The following is a 22,755-nucleotide window of genomic DNA, read 5'->3' on the forward strand; positions in this document are numbered from 1 at the left end:
TCGGCTAATATAACTATTTTGAAGCTTTCAAGAAAGTACATACCACAAAGTCTTCCTGATTCTGTGATGGGATTACACATAAAGTAATTTTAGCTTCTTCTGTACTGTTATAAAAACAGCACAATGATTTGGCTGTTGCCTTTTTAGCATAGGGACAGAAGTTTGAATAATAAGAGAAAGGGCTTGTCTCCACAGGGAATTTGACCGGCAGTATAATTATACCACTATAGTTCTGCCGGTCAATTTCCCTATGTAGATAAGCTCCCAGTGTCAGCTGGGGAGGAGTAAGCAGGGCTGTCAACTTGCTCACACTTGAGGATGACACCTGCAAATTCACTCTGTCAGTCATTCTTCCTCTGACACTGAATTGCTACCCTGCCTGTCTAATTAAAATATATTTTAAAAAACTCTCTCTCACCATTTAGTAAATTTTTATGCATTTCCCATAACAATACTTGGGTTAGAGTCTAAGGACAGGGCCTAATAACATCAGCCACACTATCAGAGGCTCGTTCACCTGCACATCCACCAATGTGATATATGCCATCATGTGCCAGCAATGCCCCTCTGCCATGTACATTGGTCAAACTGGACAGTCTCTACGTAAAAGAATAAATGGACACAAATCAGATGTCAAGAATTATAACATTCATAAACCAGTCGGAGAACACTTCAATCTCTCTGGTCACGCAATCACAGACATGAAGGTCGCTATCTTAAAACAAAAAAACTTCAAATCCAGACTCCAGCGAAAAACTGCTGAATTGGAATTCATTTGCAAATTGGATACTATTAATTTAGGCTTAAATAGAGACTGGGAGTGGCTAAGTCATTATGCAAGGTAGCCTGTTTCCTCTTGTTTTTTCCTACCCCCCCCCCCCAGATGTTCTGGTTTAACTTGGATTTAAACTTAGAGAGTGGTCAGTTTAGATGAGCTATTACCAGCAGGAGAGTGAGTTTGTGTGTGTATGGGGGTGGGGGGAGATGTGAGAAAACCTGGATTTATGCAGGAAATAGCCCGACTTGATTATGTAAAGAGTTGTCACTTTGGATGGGCTAGCACCAGCAGGAGAGTGAATTTGTGTGGGGGGGTGGAGGGTGAGAAAACCTGGATTTGTGCTGGAAATGGCCCACCTGTTGATCACTTTAGATAAGCTATTACCAGCAGGACAGTGGGGTGGGAGGAGGTATTGTTTCATATTCTCTGTGTGTATATAAAGTCTGCTGCAGTTTCCATGGTATGCATCTGATGAAGTGAGCTGTAGCTCACGAAAGCTCATGCTCAAATAAATTGGTTAGTCTCTAAGGTGCCACAAGTACTCCTTTTCTTTTTACGAATACAGACTAACACGGCTGTTCCTCTGAAACCAGTCTAAGGACAATGAGTTATAGAAAATTAAAGCTGCCTCTCAGATTTGAGCAGTATTTTCAAATTTACTCATGCATATATGGAATGTGTCCTTATTTTGTGTCTGCCTCTTTTGGCTCATACACGTTGCATTTCCTTATACGATTTGGGAGAATCATTTTGAATTATTGGACTTTATTCACTCCAGAAACCACCACCTTAAAAATAAATCAAGCAAGGATGCGATATACAAAAATATACTTGGCTTATTTATTTTGGAGAGTGACCTTTATTTTAACTTTGGATAGGACTGCTGAGTATGCTAGTAAATATTCAGTAGCAGATGTTGTAAAAGTATTAAAACCTTCGTAATGTAAGATTTCACAACAGTGTCTGTTACTAAATCCAGGTCTGCACTTCAGACATATATCAGTCTACCTAAATCGCTCAGGGCTGTTAAAAATCCACATCCCCTGAGCAACATAGTTATACCGACCTAACGCCCTGTGTAGACAGCACTGTGTGAACAGGAGAGCTGCTTCCACGGCCTCCCGGGGAAGTGGATCAACTCTGTTGAGAAGTGAGAGAAGAGGACCCTTGTTTTGGAGGGAGGCGAGGGTCGCTGGGGGTTTTAGAAACAAGGTTCTCTATTAGCCATACCCTGGCTCCGCTTCAGAGCTGGGTCAGGACACCCAGGTCCAAGAGATCAGATTATCTCTGACACTGCAGGGACCCCCCCAGTCTCCCTTTGGTTCGAGTCAGTTTCACTTGCTGGTTTTCACACCCCAGCAGGTTACTGCCCCTCAAGCAGGGAGCCATTTAAAACCAACCCCCCCCCTTTAAAAAAAACAACCCCACAAACGTATTTCTAGCAGTTGGGCTGGACCAACGGTTCTTTTTTGGCAGTTTATTTTGTTGGGGGGGGGGGGGTCAGAGGGGTTTAAGGCTCCCCTGGCCTAGATCCTTGATTCCACAGGTTGGGGCGGGCGGATAAAGCCCGATGCTGCCCTAAGGCGATGCACTCACGCCGGCCACCCTCAGGCAAGGAGGGCCACGCTGCGGGCGGCCTGCCAAGCAGCCAGGCTGACAGGCCAGGGTGAGGGGGGCTTGGGGCAACACGGAGCCCTGCGTCTGCGTCGGCGGCCTGCCCGCGCCTTCGTGCCCCCACCCCCGCGCAGCCTGGCAAGCGGCGGCTACCACCAGCCCTCGGTCATCTCAGGCTTCCGGAAGTTCCTTCTCCCTTAGGCCCCTCCCTCCACGCCGCCCCAGCTCCGAAACCGACCCTACTTGCCCCTCTTCTCTTGCCAGTAGCGTCCTTACCTCACCCCGCCCGCCCGCTCCTCTCGGATTGGCTGCTTCTCCTGCTCATCGCGTCCATCCCTGCCTCTGACTGGTCGTCTGGCCTCCGCGGAAGGTGGTACAAGCCGCTTCCTGGTCCGTCACAGGGAACCTCCCTGTTACGATTTGAAGTACGACAGCTCCATCAGCATCCGTCACTCGCGAGAAGGGCTGTCAATCAGCATGAGTTCCCGCCTTCAAGCTCTATTGGCCCGGTGACCTTTTTGGGGGTGGGTTTTAGCTGTGGGGAGAGCCGGTTGGTCAGTTGGGAGAAACAGAGCTATGTGATTGGCCAGTAAGGTGAAAAAGGTGCGGCCATTCGAGGTGAGGGTTGTGTGAGGTGAGGGAATCTCGCGGGGTCTCGCCGGCTCTGGGCGGGAAGGCGTGTGGTGATTGGATAGCAGGGCCAGGCAGGCGGGACTGAGTCTCGGAGACTCTGCAGCCGCCGAAGCCTACGGGCTGGCTGAGCTCCGCTCTGCACGGTGATTGGCTAGGGGCGGCTCTCGCGGAGCCTGGTGGGCCGGGTCCGATTGGCTGCGGGCGGGTGTCGGGCACGCGCCCCGCATGGGTGGTGGGGAGGGGAGGCCGGGTGCGCGTGCCCGCCGCTCGCTCGCTGTGCGCTCCGCTCAGGGGCTCCGTGAGGAGGTGAGTCTCGGCGGCAGGAGCGGCGGCGGCGGCGGCGGGTCGGGCGGCTGAGGAGGAGGAGGAGGCAGCTGCCGGGGGGCGGAGCGGCGCCTTGCGGCGGGGACCTGAGGACCCCCCCCTCCTTCCCGCACACACTCTGCGGGAGACCCTCTCCCCTCCCCCCATCCCGGCTCCTGCTCCTTCCCCTCCCTGCCTGAGGGGGGGGCTGCAGCCTCCGGGCTCCCCCCCCACGCACTGCCCCCCCCCCCCCCCGCACTGGGTCAGGCTGTCAAGGCCCCGGGGAGGCAGCCACAGAGGGGGCTGGGGCTCCTGCCGCCTCTCTCCCTCCTCCCCCCCTCGTTTTCTCTTCCCCCCCTTTATTCTCCTCTCATTCCCTTCCCCACTCCTTCATTTGTCACTTTCCCTCTCCCTTCTCCCATCCCTCCTCCTGTCTCACATCTTGATCCCCCCCCCCATTTATTTTATCTCCGTTTTTTCCTCCCCCTTCTGATTCTCATCCCTTCTCTGGCTGCTCTGTGCGTGTGCACAGCGCGCTTCTCTGTCTTTCCAGGGAAAGTTGCGAGCCTCCCAAGTTTTTAGTCTATTTCAGGGGGTGGGGGTATAAAAGAGGGGAGTGATGTAGACGGCCTGGGGGAATCTCTTGGAAGGTTTTGACGTAGACGATGTGGGAATGGAAGGGGTAGGCTTGTCAGTACTCTCAAACTATTCCAGGGGGGTGACTTCAAATCCTTTTTCTGGGGGGGAGGGGGAGTGATCATTTTATTTCGAAAGACTGGCGCAAAAAGCCCCAACAACCTAAGGATGGAGTTTTAGTAGCCAACCACGGCAGAACTCTTGGGGGGGGAAAGGGGGGTTTGGGGCGCACAGGCTCACGTGTACGTGAAAAGATTCGTCAGATTGTTTGGCTTGATGGAGATGTGAAGCTAGTTGAGCTCAATGCTTTTAAAGGTGGGCCGTGTATGATGAACCCTGACTTCTTTTAAAGTGTAGCAAATTTCATTTTTTATGGCCAAATGACAGCTTGACCCAGTTGTTATCCAGTCAAAGGGCATTTTTTTGAATGTCTCTTTGTGGCACAACAGCCAACGCAAAAATGATGGCGGCTTACAATGGCGGTACGTCTGCAGCTGCAGCAGGTCACCACCACCACCATCATCACCACCTTCCTCACCTCCCCCCTCCTCACCTCCATCACCACCACCACCCTCAACATCACTTGCATCCAGGCTCTGCGGCTGCAGTACATCCGGTACAGCAGCATGCCTCTTCAGCAGCTGCGGCCGCGGCAGCTGCGGCCGCAGCTGCGGCAATGTTAAACCCAGGGCAGCAACAGCCATATTTCCCATCACCGGCACCGGGTCAGGCCCCTGGACCAGCTGCAGCGGCCCCTGCTCAGGTACAGGCTGCAGCAGCTGCTGCAGTTAAAGCGCACCACCATCAGCACTCACATCATCCACAACAGCAACTGGATATTGAGCCGGACAGACCTATTGGATATGGAGCCTTTGGTGTTGTCTGGTGAGTACAGAAAATAAACTCAGCTAATTTTTCCTTTTCATTGTTTGCCAAATCATAACTCATTTTTGTCATTTGGGCCTGAATACAAGAAAGCTACTTACTTACAAATTGCTTTTAGTGATTCATATCTATTGTAGAAAGTTGGTTTCACTTGTTTTTGTGGGGCAACAACCTCATACCCTTAGGCCATGCTGTAAGCCAAGTCAGTTTTTGGATGACACCATTATTTTGAGACAAAGGCAACATATTTATACATATCTTAAGAATGAAATGGCATTTGTTTTCCTTAGAGGTGAACTGCATAGCTTTAAAATAAAATATTAATTTTAGATAACAATTGAGTAATGGAATATACTTTTAGACTTAAGAGTTTCAAATGGGAAATGTGAAAATTAATACTTTCTTTAGACACCTGCCAAGATTTTAGTTGAGCAGGCTACATTTGCTTTACGGTAACACGTTACAGACCACCTAAGACAGTGATCCCTGTACTTTGCACTTTCATCATAAATGGGTATTTCTAGTTTACCTCTGAATGTCCTGTCTTCCCCCCAGCCACTTATTTCAGTAGATTTTATTTTTGGAATGTAATCTCTTAAAATAGAATTTGTGGCCACTCAAACTTTAGCCTATTTAATTCCCTTTAGCCCTTCTTTCCAGGGTCACGGAAAGAAAACCAGTGTTTATTTTTCATTTTTATATGATGTTGATTTTAAATCAACAAATTTACCACTGACTGGAAGATGTTAGAAACATGAAGTATGTCTGGGTTTTGGTTTTTGACAGAGCAGGCATATTGCAGCACACTTCCTGTATCACAAATATGAAGTCACAAGCATATCATAATTGTGGCGTGACTCCATGAAACTTCTTACTGCATTTGTTTAACATAACTTCTTGGTGTCATTTAAGGGACATCTGCCTTAGCAGCTTTCCTATAATTTCATTTTACTTAAATAAAAGTACTGTATCCTTTAAAGCTGTGATTGTCTTTGTATGCTGGTACGTACTGCAGCTCCAGAGTGTTTTACAGTAGAAGTCTTTGAAAAACAAGACTTTATTCTTTTTAAAAGATAGGTGATTGAACTATCCAGACAAATGTATTCATTACAAAATCATCTTTTTAAGAAGACAAAACATGTGGCTTAAACTAGATAAGCCTTTAGGGGCTGAGTTAATATTATAACCTGCATTTTTACTCTTTAAGAGGAAACTTTGAATTTCTAGATCTCCAAACTGTAAATTAATGAAATACTAATTTTTCAAAGTCAAAAGATGACGCATGTTTATAAAGAGCCTGAATTGCTGTATCCCTAGGAAAGGTGCTTTTGCCACTATTCAGTGTAATGTGATTTAAGTTTAAGATGATAAAAACTAGAAAGAAGCCCACTGTAAAGATATATCCAAATATTATTTCCACCTGTCCCTGATTTTTATTACTTGAGATATATCTATCTCTATATTTTGGAATATAGTTTACTGTAGGCTGTGTTAATTTTGGCTACTATGTAAGATCATTTGGTGCAAACATTTTGCTACTGTATGCATTTCCTTAGGTGTCTGTTTTGTCTGTTCTGTTTGCAAACTGCAAAAAGAGACTCGCTTTTGTTGTTAGTACTTTGTAAATATTTCTTTTTTTTAAATAAAAAGGTGCAGAATAAATAGTAAAGTATGTCAGCATTAAGTGACAGCAAGAAAAAGGAAAATGTTGTTGAAATAGCAGTTGACTGTGACTACAGTAGAATGATGGCCAAATGTTTCACTGGTATTAATTTAGCCCTGATCCTCCAATTGGATCCAGGCAGATGGAAGGGTCTCCCAGTGTGGCTTCAGTTGCAGAATTGTGATCTCCGTATTTACTTCAAGATAAACTGTGGAATTTTTAATTAAAAATGGTTAAGATCACCATAGTGTGGTGCACAGGATTATCCAGCATAGAATTTAGTATATTCCTATGCACTGAGCAGTTAGTTATGTTTAAATTATGTATTTGCAAAATTAGTTTCTGTTTTGCACATACTAAATATGATGAAGAGAGCTGTAGCTCACAAAAGCTTATGCTCAAATAAATGTGTTAGTCTCTAAGGTGCCAAGAGTACTCCTTTTCTTTTTGAGATAATTCAGTGGTCCTTGCTCTGCTTTTGGCATTTGATGTTATTGTCTCTTCCAGGTGAAATGCATCCAGAATTTAAGATTTAGCATGTAAGCAAATTGTGTTTTAAAATATAAGAATGCATTTATAATTTGTTTGTTTATATGAAATCACCTAAGTTTATTTAGATATGAAAAATGTAAGTTTGGTACCTGTGTGACCTGAGAGCTGTAATGAAACCTAAACTAATTTTATATAATGAATCTCTCTCTTCCTAAACACATCATGGCACTAATTAATTGATGAAAAAAGTAATGCATATGATTTTGAAGGAAATTGGTATTACTTATGCATGTAGATGAGATTTGTAGAAGTAATCCTGCGATTTACCATTCAAATTTATCACTGAATAGTTAGTCAACTGGGACTTGATTTATCTTGGTGCTGAATGTAGCCAGTGAAATAAGTTATCAGCAATGGACAGTTTTGTAAAGGTATTGAATTTCCTGTTAGCTGGCTGGTAAAGATTTTGTTTTGACAATTGAATTAATGTTTGTAATTAACAGTGCCTGTTAGGTTTTGTTTACATCCAAAGGTTTTAGTTTATTTGGCTGGTATGCTGATGTTTTGGTGCAGTCAGTGTGCTGTTGTACTTCACCACTCATGAGTTGTCAAAGCATCATGCTTCAGTGTTTTCCATACTATCTCATTCAGACTTGTTCTGCTACTGTTGTTCGTATACACAGATTATATCCTTGTTTATGTGGGCACCACTGCAGCATAATTTGAGTGTCCTTGACAAATGTCATCTCCCTCAACTACAGGTAGATTCTGAAATAAGCTTAACTTAGCTGGTTTAGCCGTAAGGAATCTCCAACAGACTGAATAGCCATAAGTAAATCACTTTACAGTTCAGGGTCCAGTACATTTTAGCAAAGAATAAACAGGTACCTGCAGTAACTTAACCAAAGACTGGTACTTACGAAAGGTTGGTGAAAGTGAAAAAAAGTTGTTAAAGCAGTGAACCGTTTAAAAGTGCCTTAGCTAGGGACATCTAAAATTTATTTAACTAAGGTCTGTGTTGTCAACTTGCCAACAGTCCAAGGACTACAACTTAACTTGCTTAAAACAGAGCAGTTTGTAGATGTCCTTGTCTTTAAAGGATCAGTGTCAGCTCAAACTTAAATATGTTAAAAATTCTGTCTTATAAATCTTTATCCTTAGTGAAAGTTGTGTGTATTCCTTATTTCAATCCTAAATATGTTTTTGCAAGACTCCTGTACATCCTTAGAATGTGCACATGCACAAGGAGCTGTCCTCCACAGGAGTGCTTCTGTGTTGCTAGGGAGACCTGCTGCCAGCTGGTGGGATTCCCCTACAAAGAAAGGGGCTGTGGCTCAGGGGCTTGGTATCAGAGAAGAAGAGAAAACGCTAGTGCCTGTAAAGCTTCCTCAGGATGGATGTAGAGAAGCTGAAGCAGCCACTGCAGAGCACCCCACTACACCCTGGGCCAATGATGAGGGGTAGATGCTGTCAGGGAGCCCCTTAGGAGAGCAAATGAGTAACTACTTGTGCTGTTCGTGGGAGTTGGATCTGGTTTTGCTGCCGGCGTGCTCCCACAATAGGAGGTGAAGACACAAAGGATTGGGAACACTTGATGGTGGTCAGGAGACACTATATATGCTTATAGCTCCAGTAGTATCTGGAGCACCCCTCCCAAAAGGGTGAGGAACCAACCAGTGCTGGAGAAGATCTGTTATGAAACCTTAAGTGATTTTGACAGTTTGCTTGCATATGTGGGGAGCAGGGGTTTGTGTGTGGGAGGGAGAATAGTGTTTTAGAAGGTGCTTACTACAGCCACTAATGTTAATACCTAGATCTTAAATAGTGCTTTTCATCTGTAGATCCCAAAGCACTTTTCAAAGGAAGGAGGTCAGTGTCATTATCCCCATTTTACAGATGGGGAAACTGAGGCATGGGGCTTTGAAGAGATTGGCCTAAAGTGACTGAGCAGGCCAGTGGTGGAGTTGGGAACTAAACTGAGGTCTCCTTAAATCTCCAGTCCAATGACCTATCCATAAGAATACAGCATTCTTACTTGTGGTCCATTTCCTAAGGTGTGTGGGAGAAATCCATTTAGTTTCTTAAAAGGTGATGGTAAGGGACTGCTGTTGGAGGGAAGTCCAAACTTAAAGTGGTGTAAATGTAATGCACAGAAAACGTGCAAACTCTGAAAAGCTTAAAAACTTGGTAGGTTAATTTACTAGCATTCACATTTTAAGTACATAGCTTTGAATAGTGGCAACTATGACTTTGTATTCTTGTGTAGTTCATGGAAGAGGATGTATATGGCTTCCAGCTCATTGCATAACATAATGTCCTCTCACTGGTGCATCTGAACTGCCGGCGCTAGGATGTCAACATATATTTCTATACAAATTATGTGTATACAAATAAGCTATAAAACTGAAGACCAGTCCAATTTTGAAGTCTCAAAGTGAAATGAGTTTTAAAGTGTTTATTTGCTTCAAGTTGAAAAACAAAATCGTAAAGCTTAACCCTCTCCCTTATGGCTTACCAAGTGGTCTGGTTGCTCATATAAAGATGAGACTAGCTTGAAACTGTATTAAAGATAAGGACAGTCAGGAGATGCAGTTGGTCACTGGCCTGTACTTAGATCTGAAATGGTTAAAGCAAATACTAAGTAACTACTGAAAACATGATTATACGTAATTGATATTGTTTTAAGTGGATAAAATGTGGGCCTGAAATTTGTGTTTCAAAGTGAGGTACATCATTGATATTAAATGCTCCAGCCATGAAGATGTTTCTAAAATCAACTGATAACCTTTTAATATTTTTGTGAAAGTGTTTTGTGTGCTGAGCAAGAGTACAGTACATATGATTTGTTTAGGAAAAAGTATGTTGGATAGTATAGTAGAACAAACAATTGAGGCTGTAAGTTCAGAATCCTATAAACAAGTATAGGATAAACTCTCCTTTTGTGTCCAGATGCTGATGGGAACCAGGATGCTGTTTTGCATTGGGTGTTAATGCAAATCCAAGCTATAAAAGCCTAGAGCTAGTTTAGTAAAGTATGGAAACTCAGCATATAGTCGAGTGATTCAAAAGCTTTCATTAAACAGCTTTCAAGAGGAGTTTTGCTATGTTTGCACACATTACCTTTTGTGGAGCCATTTTGTGTGAAGGTAATTTTCCAATGACACAAAGCTCACCTGTGAGAACCAGGAGAGACATTTGTGGTGATGGTGTTTTTTTTCCTGCTAGCAAACACTGTGTTATCCATGCAGCAAATGAATCAGGAAGTGATTCTAACAATCAGAAAAATATTCTTGTGTTGACTGACATCTGGGAAGGCAGTTACTCACTTTGTTTTCAATTACTTCATCTGCAGCTTTGCAATAATCTAGAATGATTTTTCCAATATTGGCATAAAACACCCCCCTCCATCTTAAAGTTTTTCCTTGGAGTTTTAAATGCTAATGAGGCTGAGTAATACTTGAACTGCAAACAGGAAATGCTAGCTCACCTAGATATAGCCAGGTATCAGTAGGAGGCTGTGGAAGTACTGATAACATATTATCCATAGAGAAGGCCACTGCCAAAATTGTTGTAACAAAACAAAATATGCTAATTGAGCAAACCTGAGACAATTCCAATGAGACTATTGGAAAAAAAAGTACTAATATGACTAATGGTCTGGAGTCGGTCTTTGCCAAGTAAAGTATATAACTTAATTTTCTTCTTTTTCTGAAGAAAGATCCCCTATTCAAAATGTGCCGTAAAATATCCGTTTTGCCCAGTAAACCTCTCTTTCCTCATGATGGACTCTAGAACTCTGGTTAGGAGTGCATAAATAAAATGGAAAAAAGTGCGTGAGTGCGTGTGTAGAATTAAAAAATGTTCCTGACCAAGTGCTTGTTTACACCTGGAAAACTCAACTGCAGAAAAATGGGTATTACATTCAGTATTGCTAATAATTCTCTCTTCTAGCTATCTATAAATGCCAGTTCATTCAACAAATTTATCTGGTTTGTCTAGAGCAATGCCATAATCTGAAAATTGGATCTACACGTTTCTGATAGAAAAGCATATTATCACAGTTACTGCTTCCATAGTTTGTCTTGTTGTGTGAAGATCTGTTCAGAACACCCAGAAATATGAGATACTGAGGTTGGCATTGATGTTGTAGTACACTTTCCTGACTTATACTTTAATCTAATGTGTAGGTTTGAAATGTGACCACTAATTGTTCATTTAGGCAAAAACTCTTTAGTAGTAGCAGGCTATCTTGAATGGATTGAAGACATTGGGTGGGACCATTTCAAACTTGAAAATTACATTAGAGATTTATCTATGAAGTATTCCTGTACTTGTATCCTGCTGTAATAAATTCTTTTGTTGCCTGGGACATCTAATGGAGCTAATCATCATTTCTTAACTAAGATATTATGTCAGTTTCATATCACTGGTGCTTAGAGGAAACCATGACAGAGCCTGAGGCAAAAGATGCAGTGCTGACAATGACAACGTGACAGAGCAGTGCATATATTGTACCTAACTCTGACTACCACGCTTTAAGAATAAATGGGTATACATCCTTATATGGGTATGCTGGTATTGCTGAAAGGAGTGCTATATTTAAATAATTCAGGGTTGTGATTTTCAGAGTTGTTTGTTGGCTGTAAATATATACATCATGGTAGCATGATCTTATTCTTGAAATTTTATGTTGGGTATATTGAGATGCTCCTTATGTGTCAAAATTTCACTTCCCAATATTTGTGAAAAGAGAGAACCTATTTTAACATAGATATAATCTTTCCCAGGCATTGCTGAATTAAATCAAATGTATGTAAATGACATCTCTAAATATTTTTGTTTGTCATGAGGTGTTGTACAGGAAAAATGTTCTTTCAGCATTGGCACAGTTTCTTATTATATCCAGTTACTAGCTATGAAGAAATTATCTGGAAGCTGGGTGACATACTAAGTAATAAAGTCTGAATTGTTGCCTTGCAAGATGGCATAAAAAACAAGGAATATGGACAATATATTTTTTTTCTCTCAAAGGTGGGTGAGACTCTTTTCAGGCAAATCAGTTTGCAGTAAGTTATGCTCAGGTCATTGTTTCATGACTAACTTTATAGGCCATTTTGTTCTATTAGACCATTTGCAAGTCTTGATATTGTTTGTATCCATATGTAAATGCATGTTGGCAATACAGCACATGATAGAATCCAATATTTGTTCTTTCAGCTCAGCTCTGCAAATGTTGTAGCTGAACAGCTTGTAACTGGATTGGGAATCAAAATTAGGTTTTCACGAGATATTTATATTTCAGATGTGACTCCCTCCCCCATCCCCCGACTAATGCATTGTTTTTAGCTCTTAATTTGTTTTTACTTAGGAGTTTTAGGAGAGAATACACAAAAAGCAGAATTTGAGTCACTTAAATTGTCCACTTTTAGAAGAAACAAAACGCATGCAGCATTTAGCAACAGACCAAGGCAGGGTGGTAAGAGTGAAGCAGAGTAACAAGCATTTGTGGGTGCCACGAGGCTATGTTGTGGGGTATGCTAGTTGCCTAATTTCTTGGGAGAACCATGGAACTGGGGGAGAGAAGAGGGTAAGAATTAATGTGCTCTGGAGCCAGGGACTGGGATGCGGGATGGGAGGAAGTTGCTGACATGTCTGATTCTGGGCTGGGTTGTGATTGTTGTATCTGGGACTCATTTAGCCTTAATCCACTTGGGTAGGATTTTTAAAAACTTACCTATGAGTCTAGGACATGAAATATGAGGTAATGTTTTGAGTTGTTTTCCATGAAAGGCAACATACATAGTATAGAATTGTTTCTTAGGCTGAATTTTTGTTGTTAAAATGAGTATCTTAAATAAAAAGACTTTTAAAATTGTAATATTTAGAAACCATTTCCGAAGGTGCTGAGAGTCAAAATTAGCTTTAAATATGTTAACTTTTTTTCCGGGGAAATCTTGAATGTTTGTGAGGCTACGCAGAATGGTGTGTGTGTTTGTGTGTTTTTGCAGGCTCCTGTATGGAAATATAGTTGCATCTGTTTTGAATTTCCAGGACTGCTTTTGAAGTTCTGCTTATCTGGCCTAGTGTAAGATATTGAAAAGTAGCTTGCCTGTTAACTTTTTGGTTTGGATTGGACAAGACATTGCTCCCAGTTTTTATGGTTGTGGTTTTGTTATCCAGGTGGTGTATGTATTTGATGTTTCACTACTCAAAAGATTACAGTAGAGAGGTGTCAGCTGGCAAGCCCCTTTTGTAAAGAGAGTGACAAAGGTTGTTTTTTTCCTGATTATTTCTACTTGTCGTGGGGAGAGGAATGAACCCCTTTTCTGGGTTGGTATGGAGTATGTGGGACATTGTACAAACACTTTGCATGATCCAAATTCTTCAGTTTGTTTTTATATAGGAAGATTAAAATACTTTTATTAGTTTACCTGTGGAGTAGATCTATCTTCAGACAAGCCAAATTTCAGATTACATGGTTGCCATTAGAACCTATTCCAATATTGTCAATCATCTGATAACCATTGTGTTCCCTGTACAGTACTTAGTATAGGGAGTACTGAAGTAACTTTAATTATTCGCAAATTAGAGTTGTAAAGATTATGATGGAGACCCACTGCATGAGCTTAGTTGAAATAAACTGTGCTTGTTTCAGTGTGTGACTCTGTATATGTATGAGAACTTTCAGTGCACATTGTGCATTCAAATGTTGTGAAATTTAGTTTTCTAAATAAAGTAGCTATTGCACATGCACCAAAGTAATAAAGTTGAGAAATTAAAGGCAGTGATGTCAGAAAATCCAAAACTATATTATTCTTAGTTGTGGTAACGTCAGTATTGCATATACTAGACACAAGTTACCAACATGTGCATTAGTAGCATTCTAGGTGATGTCGTTAAAGTAGTTGTGGGAACCTAATAATGCTGGATTTCGTGACATGTGTACATTTAAATTATGAACTATAATGTTGAATAAACATGGGAATTTTAGTTACTGAATTATAATAATCTAATTTGGGGTTTTGCAGTAATTAGGCCACTGTAATAGTGTTACATGGATGTTCTTTATAGCTGCCATTTAAACAAAATGGATGACACTTTAACTTTTTTAAAGTGATCTTTCTTGGTTTTGATATAAATGTAGTCTACCAAAACAACAAACCTACCAAACCAAAACCTAGAGTGTCACAAATGTTAAAACATGAAATCATGCTTTAAAGTACAGCTGGGCTATAGGAATTACTGGTAGCAACTATGGAGCAAATAGATACTGCAAAGTTTGTTATAAAAAATACCAACAAAAACAATGTAATACTTGAGGTGAGATGGGAAAGAAAATACTGGCAGGGAAAGATTTTACTAATCAAGGTAGAAATTCCATGGACTTTTTTTTTCTGTACTCTTTGCAACCATTAATATGTAAAATAAAACGAGTACTTGTGGCACCTTAGAGACTAACAAATTTGTTTGAGCATAAGCTTTCGTGAGCTACAGCTAGCTCACGAAAGCTTATGCTCAAATAAATTTGTTAGTCTCTAAGGTGCCACAAGTACTCCTTTTCTTTTTGCGAATACAGATTAACATGGCTGCTACTCTGAAAGCTGTCATTAATATGTAGTGTGTATTTGCGTGCAATGTTTAGATTTGACTTTTTTTGTAAATCCTAGGTCCTATCTATATGTACAGTGCTGCAGTGACGCAGCTGCATCGTGTCTGGTGAAGACACTCTATGCCGATGGGAGAGAGCTCTCCCGTCGGAATAATAAAAACACCTCCACGAGCGGCAGAAGCTATGTCTGCAGGAGAAGCTTTCCTGCCGATGTAGTGCTGTCCACACTGGTGATTGTCTGTGTAAATTATCACTTGAGGGGAGAGGGGGAAAAGTGTTGTTCATTCCCTGAGTTACATAAGTTCTGTCAACATAAGCTATAGTGTAGACATAGCTGTAATTTTTGAGCTTACAGATATGTCTATACTACACAGACTGTACTGGTATAGCTGCATTCCTATAGCTATCCTGGCATAACTCTGTAGTGTAGACGCAGCCTAGACCAATGGAAGGTGCTTATGTCCTTGTGGATTTTTCACACCTCTGACTGATGTAGCTATGCTGACAAAACCCCCATTGTAGACATGGCTCTGTCACTAGAAGAGGGCTTCCATTGCTGTAACTAACTTTGTTCAGGGAAATGATATTCCTACACTGACAGAAAAACTCCTTTTGTTGGTGTAAGCTGGTATAGTCTCTGCAGTCTAGACATACCCTAAGTTAGTTCCTTTGCTCTACTGCAGGGGTTCTTAAACTTCATTACACCGTGACCCCCGTCTGACAACAATAATTACTGCATGACCCCAGGAGGGGGGACCGAAGCCTGAACCCAACCAAGCCCTGCTGCCCCGTGACGGGTGTGGCAAAGCTAAAGCCCGAGCCTCACCATCCCTAGCGGGGGTCAGGGGCAAAGCCCAAAGGCTTCAACCCCAGACAGGGGGCCTGTAATTTGAGCCCTGCTGCCCAGGGCTTAGTCTTTGGTCCCAGGTGGTGAGGCTCAGGCTTTGGTTTTAGCTCCAGGCCCCAGCAAGTCTAAGCCAGCCCTGGTGAACCCATTAAAACGGCTTTGTGACCAGTTTGGGGTCCTGACCCACAGTTTGAGAACCCCTGGTCTCCTGGATCTTAAATTTTAATAAATTCCACCCAAAACAAGACTATTTGCATATTCAAAAGTAGAGGGGGAAAATAACTTTTTCTTTGCAAATCTGTGAAAATAAAGTAGCTTAACTTTTTAAAACTATGATAGCTTCACATTTTTCTGAAGCTGCAGACCAGTAGGAAACTAGACGCAGTCAGTTTTTTCAACTTTACTTTTTATGATTTCCTGACTACCTTTCTCTAATGTTGAAGACATGAGAGGAAGTATTTGCTTAAGGATTAGCAACAGAAAAGAGAGGACTAAGGGGGGATATGATAGAGGTCTATAAAATCATGACTGGTGTGGAGAAAGTAAATAGGAAAGTGTTATTTACTCCTTCTGGTAACACAAGAACTAGGGGTCACCAAATGAAATTAATAGGTAGCAGGTTTAAAACAAACAAAAGGAAATATTTCTTCACACAACGCACAGTCAACCTATGGAACTCTTTGCTAGAGGATGTTGTGAAGGCCAAGACTATAACAGGGTTTAAAAAAAGAACTAGATCAGTTTGTGGAGGATAGGTCCATCAATGGCTATTAGCCAGGATGGACAGGGATGGTGTGTCTAGCCCCTGTTTGCCAGAAGCTGGGAATGGGCGAAAGGGGATGGATTACTTGATGATTACTTGTCCTGTTCATTTCCTCTCGGGTACCTGGTTTTTGGCTACTTCTGGAAGATAGGATACTGGGCTAGCTGGACTTTTGGTCTGACCCAGTATGGCTGTTCTTATGAAAGCTATCTGGTGAACTTTGGATTTTGTTTGTGAGCTTTTTAGAATATAGTACGGCATATACAGCGCACATTACGATTTAGTGTAACATCCCTTTCAGATTTTGTGTTTAAAAAAAGAGAAAAAAGAAAAAAAGTCATTGTGAGCTGATGCGACAGTATTGTCAGGTTCACTCTTCTGTGTTCCTCAGTACCAAATAATTCAATTGTTAAACTCCTTTTCCGTAAATCAGCCATTGTTTCCCAAAGGTAACTACTATTTGTACACGTACATGTTTGTGCGAGTGTAATAAAACCTTTACATACGTATGTACTGGAATACAATATTAAGTTTTGAATCAGCCTAAAATCTTTATAAGCACAGGGAACACTTAGTAAAAGTGTCCTTAATTAAAATGTCATCCATTATTCAAAAAGTGTACACTTGACTGCAGAATTGATTTACAAGCACTAATTTAAGCCTTGTCTACCTCTAGAGGATTTCATGCTATTTCTACCCTATCCCATGACGTGTCTACTTAAAAAAGTGGTTCAGTTGATTGTCATGGTAACAACAATCATTGCAGTTTACCCCAGTATTGTGTTGGGGTAAAGTCTCGATTGATTGCGGTTCCGTCAGTTAGAATGCCATTGTGGATGCGACACACTAGCACAGTTGGTGCACTGCCAACACTGCGAGCTGTCATCTTTGTCATCTCCCTTAGCTGTCAAATTTCCTGAGTGAGAGAAATTTTAGTGGCTTGGCTGAGAACCTGCCGAGCTGAAGCTGAGGGAATTACTGGAGTCGGGGAGCATGGTGAGGAAGCGGGGAGGTAAGATGGGAGAGGCTGAGAAACTATGGAGTTGGAGAAGGGCATTTCTGGTAATGGTAATGGAGGTGGGGAGAAACATGGCTTGGGGGAATGTTTCTGGGGAGGGGGAAAGTGGGGGATGTGGCATGGGGACAGAGAAGGGAGGCTTGTTGGCTGAGGCAGCTGTCAGATCTTCAGTTGTCAAAGATGACAGCTACCTCTCCGGAATCAGGGTAAGGCAACTCTACTTTGGATACAAGGACAAGCTTTTACAGCACTTTGAGATGGCTAGTGTGGATGTGCTCAATTGCTTGTGCTTTAGTTAATTGTTCTGCAGACAACTGAGTGCCGAAGGTGTAGGTAAGACCTCATCTATATAGTTCTAAAGTACATCGTTTAGTAGAGGCTGTAAGTCTTTTGCTTTACTGTGAGTCAAACTAGCTATTATACCCAATTTTGTAAAGTAGACCCCTGAGTGAGGCAATTGAAGTTTAAATGCAAGTGGCTTGTGACAAGCAGTGTAAATATGTATGTAAAGGATAGAAGTTTATGTGGTTAATGTTTTATTTATAGATAATAGTATTTTAACAATCACAGGCAGCCAGAAAGAAATCAGTGAAAGCAGTAGTGAAAAAAGAATGGGTGATAGTTACAGGTGATGCATACCGAAGTAATTATGTGCAGCTCTAAATACAAGAGGATGGAAAAATTAATTTTTAGCAGAAAAATGTATGTTTGGTTCATTTAAAGTAACAAATCTTAGCTTTTAAAAATGTTTTTTCACTTAGTCGTTCTAAATTAAAACCATTCTTTAACATCACCCAGTATCTTATCATGTGCTCTATATGTGAAGTGAAGCTTGCCAACAGCACGCTTAAATAAGGACATACACCTGTGTTGAAAAAGGGAGGAAAAAATAGCTGTCATTGCTTCTAAACATGTAGACAATCAAAGCCCCATTCATGGCCAGGCTGTTGTGAGGGCAATGGGGAAGTGGGTGCACTCTTCTGCCTGCATAATAGCCACAGCTGCACTTCCAGTTGTCTGTTTCCTTTCTAGGAGATAAATCTTGTCCGAAGCATGGTTTAAAACTGGTTGGTTTGTTTGTTTTATGTCAATTTGAGGCCCCCTCACTTATGCTGTTAAATGTCTAGTCTCACTGTTCTTTGTGGGGAATTTTATTGGTAAATCTTTTCCCCTAAGGCAAGTCATGGTCCCTGCAAAAGGAAGCAGATCTCAGTAAGACTTCCCATATCTGTTCATGCTTGCCTACCTTTCAAAGCATCAATGAAGGATTTTTCCTATGTAGTGTATAACTTGCAAATATCTCTAATATTCACCAGAAGAATTTATACTTCAGTCCTACAGTAGGATCCTGTGGTGTGGACTTTTACACTAGCAAGGAATCCTAATGAAGACATTAGGGCCTTTAAACTCGGGTTTGGAAGAGGTTAGCTAACGTGCTAGCTACCACATGTTAACAGTCTAGTATAGATAAAACAGTGTGCTTTTAACACGTGTTGAACTGATCAAGTTAAAACCTTTAACTTGACCAGTTTAACATGTTTACAGCACACTGCCTTGTTAACAACCTAATGTAGACATGTTAGCTAACACCTTTCAAATCTAACATGGGCTTGGAATTAATACCAGGGTAGAAGTCTCTGCTGGTAGATCATGTGCTGGGTTGGGACCTTAGTAGTTTGAAGGGGAAAAACAAACAAACTGACTAACTAAAGGCAGATCTGTATCTATAAAACTTCATTCTAGTCAATTGATTTTTTTGTTTTTGTTGTGAGCCAAATATTTCTGAATTTGCTACTATTGAGTTAGACAACACATAACAGTAAACAGATAAACATTCACAAAACTGAACATTTTCCACTGAAACTTCTAACTTGTGTATGATCAAAAGTGCATTACTTTGGAAGTTGTTTCATGCTGGGGGAGGTCAAGTTAGTAATATCAGGATTTTTAAGGGGCTGCTACTTCTAATGAATAGTGTAAATATTGTAGCTGTACATTGACATCCATTGCAGTTTAGGTTGTCATCATATATCATTCTTCTCACTTGTGGGAGAATATACTTTTGCCACAATCTCTGGCTGGGAGTCACTGTTTTTATAAGAAAATGTTTTTAAAATTCACTGTTAAATTTAATAACTACTTAATATGCATTTTTGTACTACTGTGTACATCCTAAATATGAAGTGAAACAGTAGACTGGAACAACTCTATCAGGGTAAAGAAGCTATTTTACAAAAGATCGGAACAGCTGTGTTGGAGACATTCCAAACTGTTGGACAAACATAAACTTTATTTCAGGTGGCTCAAGCTTCCATGAAAGAATTACATTTTTGTACGTGATTTGCTAGGTTTGATTTTACAGGCTGTTAGAACAGCTTCAGCATTAAAGGACAGCTAATGCTATGTCTTCAGCTATTGCAGTGTGTGTGTATAATGTCTGAATTAAGGATAGACTTATGTCAGCCTTAACATTAAATGTCCTACCTTTGGTCATCTTGTGAACCCTCCAAGTTACCATATTAAGTTTTTTTAAAGTGCTTAATAAGAGGTCTGAAAAGTAATGATAAAGGCAGTAAGCAGGATCACCAACATAAGAATGTCCATACTGGGTCAGACCAAAGGTCCATCTAGCCCAGCATCCTGTCTTCCAGCAGTGGCCAATGCCAGGTTCCCCAGAGGGAATGAACAGAACAGGTATTCATAAAGTGATTCATCCCCTGTTGTCTATTCTCAGCTTCTGGCAAACAGAGACTAGGGATACCATCCCTGCCCATCCTGACTAATAGCCATTGATGGACCTATCCTCCATGAATTTATCTAGTTCTTTTTTGAACCCTATTATAGTCTTGGTCTTCACAACATCCTCTGGCAAGGAGTTCCACAGATTGACTGTGTGTTATGTGAAAAAATACTTCCTTTTGTTTGTTTTAAACCTGATACCTATTAATTTCATTGGGTGACCCCTAGTCCTTGTGTTATCAGAAGGAGTAAATAACACTTCCTTATTTCCTTTCTTCACACCAGTTATGGTTTCATAGACCTCGATCATATCGCCCCTTAGTCATCTCTTTTCCAAGCTGAAAAGTCCTAAGTCCTAGTAGTAGCTTTCTTTAAGGAATAGACACCTAGAAGAAATGTACAGATTTGAAACATTGCATCTGAGACTTAAACCTCTAATACTCTTTAAGCTGCTGTGGCTAACACTACACTGATTATAGCTTACGGAGTTTACAGAAATTAGGTGCTGATAAATAATTTTTTTTGCATCTTACCATGTGATATATTCTGATGGCATTAACAGTGTAATTGAAAAGTATGTAATAAAAGTGTTCTTTTCTTATTAATTGTTACAAATTCACTTGGGCATTACAATGTGTCATATAGGTTCAAGTGGCCTCTGGAATCTTGGGACATTAGAACATGATTCCCTTCCTTTCTGAGTCAAATACTGTAAAATTGAGCAAAGGATAAAAAAGGTTGGTCAAGGACTGTGGTGTGTTCAGCCTTCTTGTTGTTTTGGACTTGGATTATTTCTAGTTTTAATCCCTAACCTCTTCCATTCCACATCACCCCATACCACTAGGTGATGAACTTAGTTTCCTTTCCCCTCCAAACAATGTAACCTGAGAATGGACTACATCTTTGTTGATTTGGCAGTAGTGCTGAGATTGCTTGTGCAGTTGGCAAACTAACAGTCAAGCAAGAGTTCTGGCTCTGATCTTAATTATTTGGTAACATACTTCTTGAAAGCAGATAACATCCCCCAACTTATTTTGTGTAGTTTTTGATATTCCTTATAAATATTTTTATTATTCCATATAAATATTGGCAACTATGTTTTTTAAAAAGGCATCATGGGCTAATCCTAATCTAGGAAGTAAAATGGTTATCATTTTATGGGTTCAAATGGCTTCTCAACTACTGAGTAAAATTGTTAGGTGGCTCAATCTTTTCTATTTGCTGTTGATAACCTCAGCATTTGTTTAGCGGACCCTGTGTAATCCTTATTTTATTTTTAAAAGGAGATTATCTTCTGGAGATTCTCCTAAAAGTAGCAGCTGAGACACACATGTGAAACAAGATCCAAAAATCAGACACCAGGAAGAGAGTGATGTGGAAGGATTTCTTTAACATAATATAATTTTGGTTTCGTGATTAAATAATCTGTATAACAGAGATCAGCAGGTTTCAGTGGGATGCAAATAAATTTGGTTCTAATAAAACAAATTTTTATTTACTATATTTAAATTGGTGTCTTGGAGTAGTGTATTCCTCATCTGGACTTCAGTGTAAAAGGTAGCTCTCATACTAAGGTAAATTTATTTGGGGCATTGTCTTCAGATAAGAAAGGTCCTTAGCACTGGATCTTTATCGTGCTTGCATCATTGGAGGCAGAGATGGATCTATGAGAACTTCTCTGTCACTCCCTCAAGCTGCTGCTCCTGAATAATCTGTTAGTTCTCTCTCTCTGTGGCTGAAGGCAGGAAGAACTTAGACTGCTATAGAGCTTAGGTTCTTCTCTCCCAAAAAACAAAATCTTAATTTCGGATTAAAGCTGTAATAATGATTTAATATTCCCTTTCTTTGTTTGCAGCAACTCTCCCTTTGGTACCACCAGAGCTAGCGTTCCCCCCTGTTTCTCCCCAACACAAATCCACCTTAGGTAGGGCTAAATGCACTTCCAAAATGATAAATATCTACATGGCTTAAATGGCATGTATTAGAACCATACAAAGCAAGGAATAGAGTTTTTCTATTAGTAGACATTGCTTGTTCCTTAAGGGCAATGGCCACATCTAGGGATGAGAGATCCTACTCGTATGAAGAGATTTCTAAGGTCACATTTCCCATTTTTTCCCAATGAGACTTAAGAACCTACTCAGATTTTCGGTAGGTTCGAAATTAATAGAGTGAAGGATGGTTGCAGTTACAAGGTGAGCTGTCCCCTAGACCTCTTTTAGTCCCTCCTGAGTGCATCCCTGAGGTAATAGGACTGGCTTCCTGCACCTCTCTCGAAGGTTGAACCCCACTTTTCAACTACTGTGGGACTGGATCAATGGGAGGCAGCATCCCCCATTTCCCAACCAAGTTACACCATGGGCCCGTTTGGCATGTGTAAGCCCTCTTCTTCTGGGAGCCCATGACTGCAGCTGATTAAAGTGACTTTAAAACAGCTTCTTCAGAACAAAGCATTATTTATTCACCCAAAGATACATAGCATGCAGGGTTAAAACAAAAAAGGCCTATACTCAAGGGATTTTTCTACACTGTAGTGTTTAATTGCAAGCTTTTGTAAATTCCCTTTCATGCAGTTACCTCCATCTCTGTGTTGGGAGAGACAGGCTACACTGGTGACCTACCCAACCCCACTTCTTCCATAGGCCAACATCTTTAAGATTTTATTATCCTCTTTGAGCCTAAACTCAGGTCTGGGAAAAATAAACCTTGCCAACCTAGCTGGAGCTAGGCTGGAGGTATTCCCCAAAGAGTATCTTCCACATTGTTTACTCAGAA

At 41.0% G+C, this 22,755-nt stretch overlaps 2 protein-coding genes across 3 annotated transcripts in view; one reads left to right on the forward strand and one right to left on the reverse strand.

Annotated features, from left to right (window-relative positions):
• The window catches only part of LYRM9 (LYR motif containing 9), an 82,240-nt gene extending 79,484 nt beyond the window's left edge, over nucleotides 1-2,756 (reverse strand). Inside the window, exon 1 of the mRNA XM_075120759.1 lies at nucleotides 2,669-2,756. The gene's annotated coding sequence lies outside the window, so the exon portion shown is untranslated. The remainder of the gene's footprint in view (nucleotides 1-2,668) is intronic.
• Nucleotides 2,757-3,337: 581 nt separating this feature from the next.
• NLK (nemo like kinase) overlaps nucleotides 3,338-22,755 on the forward strand; it is a 112,306-nt gene continuing 92,888 nt past the window's right edge. For both annotated transcript variants that reach the window (XM_048823795.2, XM_048823793.2), the window contains exon 1: nucleotides 3,338-4,849. In XM_048823795.2, coding sequence (XP_048679752.1) covers nucleotides 4,392-4,849 — 458 coding nt within the window. In that variant the 5' untranslated portion in view covers nucleotides 3,338-4,391. The remainder of the gene's footprint in view (nucleotides 4,850-22,755) is intronic.

This window comes from Caretta caretta, chromosome 17 (assembly GCF_965140235.1).
Source record: "Caretta caretta isolate rCarCar2 chromosome 17, rCarCar1.hap1, whole genome shotgun sequence".
Classification (NCBI taxonomy): domain Eukaryota; kingdom Metazoa; phylum Chordata; order Testudines; family Cheloniidae; genus Caretta; species Caretta caretta.